The sequence below is a fragment of the Eleutherodactylus coqui genome, chromosome 5 (genome assembly GCF_035609145.1).
Source record: "Eleutherodactylus coqui strain aEleCoq1 chromosome 5, aEleCoq1.hap1, whole genome shotgun sequence".
Lineage (NCBI taxonomy): Eukaryota > Metazoa > Chordata > Amphibia > Anura > Eleutherodactylidae > Eleutherodactylus > Eleutherodactylus coqui.
Window position 1 is genome coordinate 77,136,144 of NC_089841.1, and position 15,188 is coordinate 77,151,331.

The 15,188-nt window shown below is 42.8% G+C and overlaps 1 protein-coding gene across 1 annotated transcript in view; it reads right to left on the minus strand.

Annotated features, from left to right (window-relative positions):
* Nucleotides 1-508: 508 nt before the first annotated feature.
* Nucleotides 509-15,188, minus strand: part of EMB (embigin) — a 41,404-nt gene continuing 26,724 nt past the window's right edge. Inside the window, exons 7-9 of the mRNA XM_066602739.1 lie at nt 13,270-13,303; nt 13,112-13,177; nt 509-1,248 (exon numbers count right to left, since the gene is read on the minus strand). Of these exons, the coding sequence (XP_066458836.1) occupies nt 13,120-13,177; nt 13,270-13,303 (92 nt within the window). The 3' untranslated portion in view covers nt 509-1,248; nt 13,112-13,119. The remainder of the gene's footprint in view (nt 1,249-13,111; nt 13,178-13,269; nt 13,304-15,188) is intronic.

The window sequence follows — 15,188 nt, forward strand, 5'->3', positions numbered from 1 at the left end:
GTCCTCACACAGTCTAAACACAGTCACCACCTCTTGGACAGTGTCAGGCTGTGTAAGGACACACCTCATTGACAAGAAGAATGGTAACACCCATTTGTCAAGTCATTCATAAAATTCCAAACGTAATAACAGAGGAACAGCGCAACGCAGAGTTCCAAGAAACAATGATCTGGAATTGTTATTTTAGGGGGAATCCAAGTAATTAATGATATATACATATGAGGAAGCCAACACATCCTCTTTAAAATATACTACAGTTCATTGAGTTGTCTGGGTGATAATTAACATTACCTTGAAATGTTTTAACCCATCAAGGTCTTTAACACAGAATCTGCTACCCTCTACTGTCTTCTGCAAAATAAAGCAAACTTGCCATTTAGGACTTTAGAAATGTGATTTCCCATTGACATCCATGTCATTCTATACGCACAGTACTACTATAGTTTCAAGTACTTTTAGCTTTAAGAACTTACAAGTCACGCAAAAACAGAGGCACAGGTATAGAAGATGCAGAGGTAGCAGCTTTACTTGGACTTTGGAGTCTGAAGGTATATGACATAAGACCCTTATGACATAAGAGTAGATACCAGAATTGTTAATGGCACATGGTTGCTAGGAGGCCATTTAAAGACTTTATGCCTCTGTGTAGGAGGAAAAGATAAAAATTGAGTCCTCAGATACTCAAGAATAGTAACGAATGAACGTTTTGAAACTTTTGCAAAAAGTGAGGTTCGGTCCAAATTAGTTCGAGCCAAGCCAGAAATTACCTAAAACACCTAAATTGGGTGTATAACACTGCTTTAGAGCCATAAAAGCCCTATAAAACACTCTGTGGGCATTATACATGGCATTCATGGTTCTTAGACAGTAGTATACACCAATATTCAGGACTAGTATTGAATGAACTGAACCAGTAGAACCCTGTTTCAGGTAGAACTTTGTTAAAACTTTTAGGGTTAGTTTTACTCTTTTTGGGGTACTCAGGGCTCTCTGTTTTTATCTTTTCTAATTACTAGATAATGCATTACAGATATACTTTTTCCTTTCACATAGTGCACAGAAAGATTTATAAGTAACAAAATGAATATAGTTTGCGTTACAAGACTCTATAGGTCAGCGATTCAGAATGAAGGCCACTGAATTCTAAGGATCTGGATGGAGGTTGGTTGGGACACAGTGATCAAATCTGATTTCAAGCTATCGGATATAGAACGTCCGACCAGTTGAGCTGCAGGAGGATTCAAGTCACTGTATAGTGAAGACAAAAATGAATGAGATTAACATGGATTAGTAGAGACTGGCATGAACAAATCATACACAATACATACTGTATATGTCAGATCATTGACGAAATTGTATCTAGAATGCTTTTGAAAGCGATTTGGTCTCTGTTTCACAATGTTTTCATTGTTTTTCAGCTTTTTAGAAGGATAGAGAAGTGTCAACCACGCTTTTCTATCCTGCTAAGAAGCTGGAAAGGAATGGAAACCTTTTCGAAAGTGAGACCCAAGCAGTCTCTATTTCACACATTAAATCTTATAGTTCTCTCCAGCGTTCCATCTTCGGTTTCCATCAGCATTACCAACAGAATGCCAAGATGGAAACTGAGGACATAGGAGAAAAGGAAGTGTGAAAAAAAAGCTTAATGAGGATATTTGTTTTGGGGGCATTTACTGCTTTAGTTACAGGGATTCCCTTTACATAAACAGAGCCTAAGGTTTTCTGTGGTAGAACCCCCAGTGATCACTTGTATTTATTGGGAAAACTTGAAGCAAGTGTTCAATTCCCCTGCTGAGCCATCACAGGGAAAACACAGTTCTGAGTAAAGGCAATAGGTTGGCTGTGTAATGCGCAGATGAAGCGGGCCTTCCATAGCAAGAGATGGTCTTTTTCAGCTGTTCTCTGTTCACTCTCGTAGATGGATTTTTAAATAGGAACTCAGCTATGTTAGTTTAGAATTCCTTAAAAAGACATCTGAAACAGAGGTTTATAAACTAGATAATCTACATTATTAAAGGAGTTTTCAAGAGCTAAAAGAAATTCTAATGGGCAGGGAATTTGTGTGAAATAAAAAAGTAAGGCATACTTGCCTCCACCACTTCAATGATGGAGGCACCATTGGGACTTTAATTATCGGGATTGGTGCGGACCCCAGTGGTTGGACCCCCACTAATCAGAAAGTCATCCCCGATCCAATTATTGGATCCTCACCAATCTGTTATTGATTATATATCCTGAGGGTAGTGTATCAGACATGATGGTCAGCACTTCAAAGGGGTAAAGTAGATTAAATTAGAATTGTATTAGAACTTACACAGTGGGGATGGTAGCTCCAAAAATGACACCATACCACAACTAGGGTCCCAGGTGGCTTTGAATAGACTATGTAGATAACTAAGGAATCCCCTAAGAGAAGTGCACAGTGCGCTCAGGGACCTGTTGAGATGTCAATACATCAAAGACTATATTTCTAAGTATTACTTCAACAGAGAGCCGCTGAAGATCATAAAGCTCCTACACTTGCATGCAGAAGCACAAACAATGTCATGTAAGCAATACAAATTAGGCCAGGGTTTATTCAAAAACAACACACACCAGGTGGCTTTCCAACATTTTGCTATCTACAGCCAATAGTTTTGTCAGGTCTTAACCTCTGAAGCAAATAGCACTACTTATATAGGTCAACCACATCTTCTCCCAATTGGGGACATCAGCGGTCACAGCTAAACAAGTCAGTGTTCCCATAAAATACAAACTGCAAGCATACAATCTAATAAGCAACATAGATAAAATACTTTGTAAAATATAATAAAAAGTGAAAAAAACAAATGCATATTCTAAAAGAACCTCTGCAATTAAATGAAAAACAGAAAACAACCAATATAACAATAAACACCAACCCATAAATACAAACCCACCATCAAGAGACATCACTCGGATCGAGCCACCAAGATACACTAAAAAATAATCCCAAAAAGCAAGACCTAGTGGTTAGAAGCAGAGCTGCAGACAATACCCTTTTTATGTACTTTTTATACATTTTAAAAGTTTCTTATTCCTTAAGATCATTTTTCTATACACCTCGATAGCCAGGTCTGGACACTCTCCAGACATTACCCAATGACGAATCTACACCCATCAATCCATATTCATCATCACACCAATCAACATATCTAAGGCCCCAAGGGCACGATAAAAATACACAATATAACTAGAGCCACAGTTTAAGAAATGCTTCAACATATATATACCGATCTCATTGTCAATAAAAATATCTCTCCTGCTATGATAGATGTGTATAACAATACAGGCAGTTGGAATTTGGGGGATTGAATGGACTAGAATATTCTTAAAAAGATTTTCCTTTTTGAAACACAACTCTTGGCTGATCAAAGAGCAGGGTTAGGTAACATCTGAATGTTGGTGAGGTTTGTGAATAGCTGGAAGGCCTAGCCCCAAGACTGGAGACATACGGGCAATCCCACCACAAATACAGCAAGGTACCATCCGATGCCCGACACCTCCAGTAATTCCTGGAGAAATGAGGAACCATTTTGTTTAAAAAGCATGGAGTTTTGAAAATGATTGGTGCGCTTAGAAATGGAACCAACCGCAGAGTATGCCTCGAACCACTGATTCTCGGAAATCTGGATTTTCAAATCCTCCTCCCATTTTTTGTTGATATCTTCTAAGGGGTCGGTTAAAGGTTGGTTTAGGCCTCATGTCCACGGGGAAAATCAGGCCTGCTACGGATTCTCCATGGACAATCCGTAGCGGGCCCCTCCTGCCCCGCGGACATGATCGCTTAAAATAACAATTAATAAGAATTAACTTACCCGCAGCAGACCGGGCATGTCTTCTCTTCCTCACGGCCGGATCTTCTTTCTTCGGCCGGCGGATGTACTCGGCACGCCGGCGGCGTGCCGCGCACATGCGCTGGGCACATCCGCCAAGCCGAAGAAAGAAGATCCGGCCGTGAAGAGGAGAAGACGTGCCCAGCCCGCTGCGGGTAAGTTATTCTTATTTTAGGTCTCCCGCGGATCCGGACGGCTTCCATAGGCTTCAATAGAAGCCTGCGGGAGCCGTCCCCGCGGGAGACTCGCACGAAAATGGAGCATGTTGCGTTTTTTTATATGCTCCATTTTTAAAAAATTCACTTTTATTGACCATCCGCGGGTGTTTATCTACCCGCGGGTGGTCAATGCATCCGTATGGGGTGCGGATCCACGGGCGGGAGAAGAGTTAAAATCCGCTGCGGATTTTAATTCTTCTTTTGCCCATAGACATGAGGCCTTAATATGGCATAGCAAGTGGATAGTCCTTTATTTAATCCCTGCAGGTATGACAGCCAAGCATCAAGTTTGGATGGAACATTAATTCTCATGGGAGGGGGGAATGGCTTTAGAAGATGAACAATCTATAATTGTTTGAAAAAAATTTAGTTTAGGAATGTTGAATCGGCTTGAAAATTCTGAAAATGTTAGAAAACCTCCATTCTCTCAAAGCTGACTCATATGTGTTAGGCCTGATAGTTTCCATCTGGAAAGAGAAAGATTCTCAATGACTATTTCCAGAATGGTTATTTCAGCTTTGTGCAAAGGGAAAGAAATTAGGTTTATGTTTTTGGTCACTATTCTCCAAACATTGATGGCTGCAAGGAGAGTGGCTGAGGAAACAGAGGGTTTAAGAGTTGAAGTATAATTGAGCCAGTAGATGGTGCTTTAGAGAAAGGAAACAAAAACTAGAATCCAATTCCTATTTGATTCCGGCAATAACAAAACTATCAATCCTCGTGACATTGCAGAGAAATTCATATATTACTATAGCACACTTTACAACTTAACCCCTTGAGTGGCACGCCCGGAAATTTTCCGGGACGAGCTCCACTGCTCATAGCAACATAGCCCGGAAGATTTCCGGGCTATGTATCACTATGGGAGCTACAGAGCACAATGCCACAAGCTGTGGCACTGTGCTCTGCCTGCACAGACCCACAGAGAACAAAGCAAGGGCTTTGAAAAACCAGCAGAAGATATTGCCGATATGCCGGCTATCTCCTGCTTTGTTTACAGGTTGCCATAGAGACCATCGGCTTGTCAGAAGCAAGCCGATGGTCTCTGTGGCAGGGAGAGCTGGTTGTTAGCTGTCAGAGGACAGCTAGGTACTAGCTCTTACAGCAGAGATCAGAGAAAACCTCTGATCTCTGCTGTGTTAACCCCTTACATGCTGCAGTCTATGTGACTGCAGCATGTAAAAGGGCTGTCACTGCAGCATGTAAAGGGCTGTCACCATCAGACCCCCGGAATGTGATCAGGGGTCCTGATGGGTCCCTGTGGAAGTCCCCCAAAGGGACAAAAAAAAATAAAAAAAAGTTAAAAAATTATAAAAAAAATTATAAAAACACTTGTCTCCCTTTACTTTGTAAAAAAAAATCAAAAATACAATCACACATGTGTTATCCGTGTGCGTCGTAATGACCCAGAGAAGGAAGTTAATGCATTATTTAACCCCTTAATGACATGGCCCCTTTTTTTCTTTTTTCCCCATTTCTTTTTTTCCTCCCCCCTGTTTAAAAAATCACAACTTGTCCCGCAAAAAACAAGCCCTTCTATGGCCATGTCAATGGAAAAATGAAAAAGTTATGGCTCTTGAGATGCAACTGCAAAATTAGTTGAAATTCAATGATTAGACCATTTTAAAAAACCTGCCCTGGTGGGCACGACAGGGTGGTAGGAAACCTGCCACTCAAGGGGTAAAAGGACAAGAATATTATACATACTAACCCACAGCTCATTTTTAAATAATATCTCTCTCCCTCTTTTTTCAGAATCACAATCCACATTTCTAAACCAATAGATTTCCACTTTAGAAATCCTAGCCACCATTGCTTCAAGTTTGCAAACATTCTAGCCTCATACCGCCTAAAAATTTTCAATTACCCTACCCATAAGGGATCATTCCCTCCAGAGATTCCAAGTGCCCTGATTATCCCACTTCCCAAAGCATGCAAACAACATGCTACTCCTGCAAATTTTAGGCCTATATCACTCCTTAATTCCAATGTGAAGATCTTTCCTAAGATTCTGCCCTCAAGGCTAAACAGTATTTTACCAAGCCCAATTAAAGATGACCAGGTGGGATTCATTAAAGATAGACAGACTTCGGACGCTACCAGAAAATTTATTAATCTGATTGAGCTGCCTAAATCCAATCCCTTCTATGCTTATATCCTTTGATGAGGAGAAGGCATTCAACAGAGTGCATTGGGGCTATTTGAGAGCTGTCCTTGAATGATTTTGGTTTAGTGAAAATTTACTATCGGCTACAATGTCCTGATACTTCTCCCCTAATGCCCGGGTTTATTCCTTAAGCTTCATTCCAAGACTTTCTCAATTAGTAACGGTACTAGGCAATGATGTCATTGAATGCCTGTGATTGGTTAACCCAGCGCCGGCATTCATTGGCTGACGCTGCGCTGAGTTAGCCAATCAGAGCATTAGCTTTTTGGAGGCGGGGCATTCAAGTCCCACATCCAGAAAGCAATTCTCTGTCAACGTGGAGGAGGGAGCGACAGCCTGCAGCAGCGCAGCAGACCATCGGGAGGATGATACGCCGTGGGAGATGAGTATAGACTTCCCCCTGAGCCTTAGCACCACCCTTGCTGCCTTCATACGGTCGCCACATATGGCGGGGATGTGGCCGCGGCCATTTTTAAGCTCCCCTCACCGTATGCGGAGACCGCAGATTCTCCAGTCCGGCGTATATGACGACCCCTGACTTTTGAGAAGATTTTCCGGGGTTAAAAAGTCATCTTATACGCCAGAATACACGGTATATTACACTAACTTAGATTCTCGTAGCTAAATGATCCTATGAAGGAATGGGTGTCTGTTGAGAATTATAGACTAAAACTTCTAAGAATGTCTTAGCCGCCAGATTCTAAAAAATTCTGCAACTGTGATGTCCACCTCCAGAATGTTACTTGGCTGTTTTAACCCCTTGAGTGGCGGGTTTCCTACCACCCTGTCGTGCCCACCAATCATTGAATTTTAACTAATTTTGCAGTTGCGTCTCAAGAGCCATAACTTTTTCATTTTTCCATTGACATGGCCATATAAGGGCTTGTTTTTTGCGGGACAAGTTGTGATTTTTTAAACAGGGGGGAGGAAAAAAAGAAATGGGGGAAAAAGAAAAAAAGGGGCCATGTCATTAAGGGGTTAAATAATGCATTAACTTCCTTCTCTGGGTCATTACGACGCATGGATACCACATGTGTGATTGTATTTTTGATTTTTTTACAAAGTAAAGGGAGACAAGTGTTTTTATAATTTTTTTTATAATTTTTTACCTTTTTTTTTTTATAATTTTTTTTTTTTGTCCCTTTGGGGGACTTCCACAGGGACCCATTAGGACCCCTGATCATATTCCGGGGGTCCGATGGTGACAGCCCTTTACATGCTGCAGTGACAGCCCTTTACATGCTGCAGTCACATAGACTGCAGCATGTAAAGGGTTAACACAGCAGAGATCAGAGGTTTTCTCTGATCTCTGCTGTAAGAGCTAGTACCTAGCTGTCCTCTGACAGCTAACAACCAGCTCTCCCTGCCACAGAGACCATCGGCTTGCTTCTGACAAGCCGATGGTCTCTATGGCAACCTGTAAACAAAGCAGGAGATTGCCGACATATCGGCAATATCTTCTGCTGGTTTTTCAAAGCCCTTGCTTTGTTCTCTGTGGGTCTGTGCAGGCAGAGCACAATGTCACAGCTTGTGGCATTGTGCTCTGCAGCTCCCATAGTGATACATAGCCCGGAAATCTTCCGGGCTATGTTGCTATGAGCAGTGGAGCTCGTCCCGGAAAATTTCCGGGCGTGCCACTCAAGGGGTTAAATGTGGATTATGAAACTGCCTGTGTTGTTATAACATCTGTCATAATAGGAGAGATTTCTTAAACTGTAGCTCTAGTTGTATTGTGTATCTTTTAGAGTGCCCTTGTGGCCTTAGATATGTTAGGAGAACAATAAATGCTCCAAGAGTTTGGGTGAAACACCGTTCCAATATAAATAACGGGTATACTAAAAACACTGCATCTGGGCATTTTGCCTCTATCAGCAACAAGGATTCCAGTAAGAGGCATCTTACCCCTATTGAGAAAATTCCACATGGCGATTTTAACACTTATGTCTGAAGGAAATGTATTGGATATGCTGCTTGGATTCACTTGTTCGTTATGGTCTGAATGAGGTACTGGAAAAAGTTGAATTACCTTTTACTGTTTGTAATTGCCTTGTGCACCTACCCTTATATTTTATTTATCTTTTATCATTTTTAATATACCCAAAGTTTATAAATTTAGATTTTTTTTATTTTATGTATTTAATCAATATTGTATGATTTAAATGCAATGTATATGCTGCGGTGTCTTTAGTTGGTGTGGAGTGCAGTGTTTCCAGGTTAGAGCCTCCTGTGATGCAGTTCTGGTGGCCTGCTTCCATTTGAGTGGGGGATATGGGGAGATTGATTGGTGTCGGGGTCATGTCCTTTGATGGTGAGTTTATACTTATGGGTTTCTGTTTATTGTTCTGTTGGTTGATTTGTTTGTGTTTTCCTTTAAATGCAGAGGGGTGTGGTCATGCAAATTAATGAAGTTCTTTTAGGATATGTATTTGTTTTTTCACTTTTTATTATGTCTTAACAGGGTAACTGATTAGACGCCTTTTCCTGATATGTAACAAAACCAACTGGCTTCATATACACATAACCTGCATCTTTGATACGGAAGTGGAATATTAATTCAAGAGACGAATAAAATCTTCTGCTAATCAAATCAAAATATCAAAATGCGGTTGGAGAGGGAAGAGGTCAATCCATTATTAATGCTGCTGCTAATTATAGCTCCGAAGCTGCTATTCTGCACTCTTCAAGCTGATTTGTTAAGTCATTCTTCCCTGCTGCCTTGTTTCATGTCAGGAGAGGCCGCTGACCGCAAAAGACCCTTTGCTAGATGCCAAGCACACGCCAGATACAGCATATACTGTAGACTATACACATAACCTATACACACTTAACACATGCCACATACATGTAGGATGCCCCATACAAACCAGACATGTGCCAGACACCCATCAGGTGCCCAATGCACACCCTTTGAATATACACAGCATACAAATCAGACACATGCAACATACCCATCCAATATACATCACAGCCAATCAATGGCCTCAGCAGTCACATGGGTAGTCAGATATGTCATCACTGTAGCATTGGACAATGAAGACCATTGTGGAGCACCAACACTGGAACAGTGGTGGAATAAATACTCCAGCCATGATTTTTTTATATCTTATAACGATCTCTGGCTGTTATTAAAGGGGTGTTCCCATATCAGCTTCTCATGGCCAAGATAGGAAAACCCAATGCTTTGTCCCAACTACCTATTGAAAAGAGCTGAACGCTTCAGCAAAGTGATGTTTCTGTAGCTCCCATTGAAGTTAATGAGAACAACGGAGACAGCATAACACTGTTTCTGTAATTCAGGGAGTTATAGAAACAGCGTAGCGTTACGTGCCACACTCGATTTGTAGCTCCTATTCACTTCAATGAAAGCTGTGGAAACAGCATTTGGCTAAAATGCTTGGCTGAATTGCCCAGCTCTTTCCACAGGCTCTGGCCGGCTGGCGAGTAACTATAGCAATGGATTGCCATCTCAACTAAGAAAAACTGAGATGGGAACACTCAATTTGTGTGTGTCTTGCAAAACTCCTTTTAAGACTGGCATTTCATGCACCAGCCTTAAATTGAAGTCTGTAGGATGCCCCATACAAACCAGACATGTGCCACACACCCATCAGGTGCCCAATGCACACCCTTTGAATATACACAGCATACAAATCAGACAGCATACCCATCCAATATACATCACAGCCAATCACTGGCCTCAGCGGTCACATCTGTAGTCAGAGATATCACCACTGTAGCATTGGACATTGAAGACCATTGTGGAGCACCGACACTGAAACAGTGGTGGAATAAATACTCCAGCCATGATTTTTTTTATATCTTATAACGATCTCTGTCCGTTATTAAAGGGGTGTTCCCACATCAGCATCTCATGGCCAAGATAGGAAAACCTAATGCTTTGTCTCAACTACCTATTGAAAAGAGCTGAACGCTTCAGCAAAGTGATGTTTCTGTAGCTCCCATTGAAGTTAATGAGAACAACGGAGACAGCATAACACTGTTTCTGTAATTCAGGGAGTTATAGAAACAGCGTAGCGTTATGTGCCACACTCGATTTGTAGCTCCTATTCACTTCAATGAAAGCTATGGAAACAGCATTTGGCTAAAATGCTTGGCTGAATTGCCCAGCTCTTTCCACAGTCTCTGGCCGGCTGGCGAGTAACTATAGCAATGGATTGCCATCTCAACTAAGAAAAACTGAGATGGGAACACTCAATTTGTGTGTGTCTTGCAAAACCCCTTTTCAGACTGGCATTTCATGCACCAGCCTTAAATTGAAGTCTGTAGGAGCTAAATGCACAAAATGTATTAAGAAGCGCATAACTTGTAATAAATTTGTATCTTTGCCTTTCTGTGCACGAGAAATTTAAATGTACGCCTGCTGTAATTTATGCCAAATGCCAATATCTAGTGTACGTCCTAGTAAATCTGTCTGAGAGATGTAGTCCCGTCCCCTTCATGTAACCCCCTACATTTCCTACCAGTATCAGGGCTTAAACACATGGGACAAATTGAAACCATTGATTTGAAAGGTTTTGTTTTCACTGGCTCTTTTCTTGGGTCTGATAGGATAGGACTTAACCCATCTTTCCCACGTGTTAATGCTATATGCAGGAAAGATAGGGCAGGACTTATCTTTCCTCATTTTTCGCAAACTCCTACGCTATGGCGCAGAGTTTGAGCAGCTGAAGAAAAAAGAAAAACTGTTCATGCCAACTACGCTTGGTAGTGGCAAGCATAGTTGTGCATACAATCGTCTGAAACTACCCTCATGAGAAGAAAAAAGTTGTAAATTTTTCTGAAAAAAATGCTTCATGCGCACATTTTTTTAATACCAAAATACTGGCGCAAAGCCCTTGATAAATCCTCCCCAGTGTCCAGTAATTTCTTATGCAGCCGTGTCGTGAAAAAACCCTATTCAGTGCGTTATATACTTTTTCACGATGGCAGTTAATGAGTGATGTATGCAACTGTATGGCATACATACACAGCAGTGTGAACAGACCCATAAAGGGAAACCGTTACCGGCTAAGAGCACCGTAATCTAAGTTATGGAGGTTCTCCGTAGTGCAGGAAGGTATATTTTATACTTGCCTGTCCCTAGTACACGCACTGTAGGCCAAGAAAGTTGCCATGCCACTTATTGAAAGCAAGCCTGGAGCTTTGAGTCTCATGTACGGTTTGTATGCTGATTTTTGAGGCTGACAGTGTGGACACTGGGAGGTGGGTAAGTATAAAAAATACTTACCCGGTTTCCTGAGAACCTACCTTATGAGCACTATAGTATATGGTGCTCACAGCCGGTGACAGGTTCCCTTTAATTAAACCTTTTAAGCACACTATATGGCCTTATTCACGTGGACAAATACAAGGCCAAAAAAATTAAGCACACACACATGAAATATGAGTGCATCCCATGTCTCCACGCATCGACTGGTGATTTTGGTGTATGAAAACGCACCATAACAGGACATGCTACGATTTTTTAACACAATTAGTCCATTAAAAAACTTGCACATGTAAACGACTGTAACATCATTAATGAGTCCGAGTTCTGTAAGTTGCAAACTCAAACCGAACTCGGGTGTTAAACTTGCCCATGTGAGTAGACCTTTCCGAATACTTACCAGATTTGTTCACAGTACTGACCTCTGGCAAGGCCAAGATGGCCAAAAGTTTCTGTTTTTCTAAAAAGCAGGAGCGGGAGGGAAACTCTGTAAAACGCGGACCGAAGTGGTCTTCATTCCTTGAGTGGCGGGTTTTCTACCACCCTGTCATGCCCACCAGGGCAGGTTTTTTAAAATGGTCTAATCATTGAATTTCAACTAATTTTGCAGTTGCGTCTCAAGAGCCATAACTTTTTCATTTTTCCATTGACATGGCCATATAAGCGCTTGTTTTTTGCGGGACAAGTTGTGATTTTTTTAAACAGGGGGGAGGAAAAAAAGAAATGGGGAAAAAAGAAAAAAAGGGGCCATGTCATTAAGGGGTAAAATAATGTATAAACTTCCTTCTCTGGGTCATTACGACGCATGGATACCACATGTGTGATTGTATTTTTGATTTTTTACAAAGTAAAGGGAGACAAGTGTTTTTATAATTTTTTTAAATAATTTTTTACCTTTTTTTTTTTAAATTTTTTAATTTTTTTTTTTGTCCCTTTAGGGGACTTCCACAGGGACCCATCAGGACCCCCTGATCACATTCCGGGGGTCCGATGGTGACAGCCCTTTACATGCTGCAGTGACAGCCCTTTACATGCTGCAGTCACATAGACTGCAGCATGTAAAGGGTTAACACAGCAGAGATCGGAGGTTTTCTCTGATCTCTGCTGTAAGAGCAGGTACCTAGCTGTCCTCTCACAGCCAAGCACCAAGCTCTCCCTGCCACAGAGACCATCGGCTTGCTTCTGACAAGCCGATGGTCTCTATGGCAACCTGTAAACAAAGCAGGAGGTTGCCGACATATCGGCAATATCTTCTGCTGGTTTTTCAAAGCCCTTGCTTTGTTCTCTGTGGGACTGTGCAGGCAGAGCACACTGTCACAGCTTGTGGCATTGTGCTCTGCAGCTCCCATAGTGATACATAGCCCGGAAATCTTCCGGGCTATGTCGCTATGAGCAGTGGAGCTCGTCCCGGAAAATTTCCGGGCGTGCCATTCAAGGGGTTAAAGGCTACCGTTACGTCTAGGTTGCTATCTCAATGTTGTTTTCAGCATGTGAGACGGAACCCCGAAGTGGCGAGCGGGGGTGAACACAAAGGTGTCGTTTTAAACTGAACTTAGATCTGATCAAACTTCTCCAGATCCCAGATGTAGACATGCCTGCCTGCACTGCTGTCTGGAGATTGTATCTTCCCTGTAGATGATATTACCTGTGGTATTACGCCTTCCTCTGTCTTGTGGTGCCGGCTTCGGCAAGGCTGCTGTCCTCAGATTTTCTGAAGTAGAAAAGAAAGTGACAAAATGTAATGAGGCCAAATCCTAAAGGAAGAGCTATGTGTTTAAGAGAATACGGGAAATGAACTCTTACAGTTGCGACATCGGTTCATAGTCCTTTTTATCGTCTGCAGAAGAGAAATACAAAAAAATCAGCGAAGACCGATAAATATGTGAAATAAAATGTTACATACTCTGTACACAACTAGAGATGAGCGAGCGTACTCGCTAAGGACAATTACTCGATCGAGCATTGTCTTTAGCGAGTACCTGCCCGCTCAGAAGAAAAGGTTTGGCTGCCGGTGCGGGTGAGAGGTGAGTTGCGGCGGTGAGCAGGGTGGAGCGGGGGGAAGAGAGGGAGAGAGAGGTCTCCCCTCCGTTCCTCTCCGCTCTCCCCCGTCGCTCCCTGCCCGCCGCCGGCAGCCGAACCTTTTCTTCCGAGCGGGCAGGTACTCGCTAAGGGCAATGCTCGATCAAGTAATTGCCCTTAGCGAGTATGCTCGCTCGTCTCTATACACAACTAATTACTAACTAATAACTTCACATAACACTAACATTGTGAACCTCAAGTTAGCATTGGGCTGTGTTAGGCTGGTTTCACATGGCATCTTGCACTAATAAGACCCCCATTTTTTTGAATAGGGTCACATACATGAGTGGTGCAATACAGGAAAAAAATTGGGGCATGTCCTATCTTTGGGCTGGCTTAGGCAGTCACACAATCACCAACATGCGACTTTCCCATGGATACGAGGCGTTTTTGTGTTGAATCCACCTGTATCACTTCGGGGAGGTAGCGATCCTCCGCTGAGGCTGACAGCCACAGCAGAGGATCGCGGAGTGTTTCCTATTGTTTTCAAGTGAAACCTTGCATCGCAAAAACAATGGGCAAGGGTACGCCCAAAGAGAGGACATGCCGCTATTTTTTTCCTGCTTCACATCGCAGTGCGAGAAAAGAATCACTCATGTCTATCACCCCATTCAAAAAAATGGGGTTCATATTCATGTGAGATTTGTGCATTGGACAACGCACAAATCTCTCAATTTTCTCGGCCGTATTAAACCAGCCGTCAGGATTCATAAATTTGCCTAATAGTTGTTTAGCACTAGAGATGAGCGAGCACCAAAATGCTCGGGTGCTCGGTACTCGGGACGAACTTTTCGCGATGCTCGAGGGTTCGTTTCGAGTAACGAACCCCATTGAAGTCAATGGGCGACCTGAGCATTTTTGTATATCGCCGATGCTCGCTAAGGTTTTCGTTTGTGAAAATCGGGGCAATTCAAGAAAGTGATGGGAACGACACAGCAACGGATAGGGCAGGCGAGGGGCTACATGTTGGGCTGCATCTCAAGTTCCCAGGTCCCACTACTAAGCCACAATAGCGGCAAGAGTGGGCCCCCCCCCCCCCCCCGCACTGTCAGCATAAAGATCGTTCTCCTCTGCCATAGCAGTAACAGCTGTGGCAGAGAAGAACGATGTTTGCCCATTGAATTCAATGGAGCCGGCAATACAGCAGGTTCCACTGAAAGCAATGGGCTGCCGGCGATCGCGGGATGAATTGTCGGGAAGGGCTTAAATATATAAGCCCTTCCCTGCAATTCATCCAGAAATGTGTTACAATAAAAATATATACCGGCGTATAAGGCGACGGGGCGTATAAGATGACCCCCAACTGTCACCTTATACGCCGGGAATACAGCGGAGCAAAGAATAAAAATCATTACTCACTTCACCGGGCGTTCTGCGGTGCTCCTGCAGGCTGTCGCTCCCTCTTGGTCCTCGGCAGAGCATTGCTTTCTCTACGAAGGGCTTTAAATCCCCGCCTCCAGAAACACACGTGCCTTCAGTCAATCACAGCCAATGACAATGATGTCATTGAATGGCTGTGATTGGCTGAAGGCACGTGTGTTTCTGGAGGCGGGGATTTCAACCACTGCGTTCAGAAAGCAATGCTCTGCCGGGGACCAGGAGGGAGCGACAGCCTGCAGGAGCACCGCAGAATGCCCGGTGAA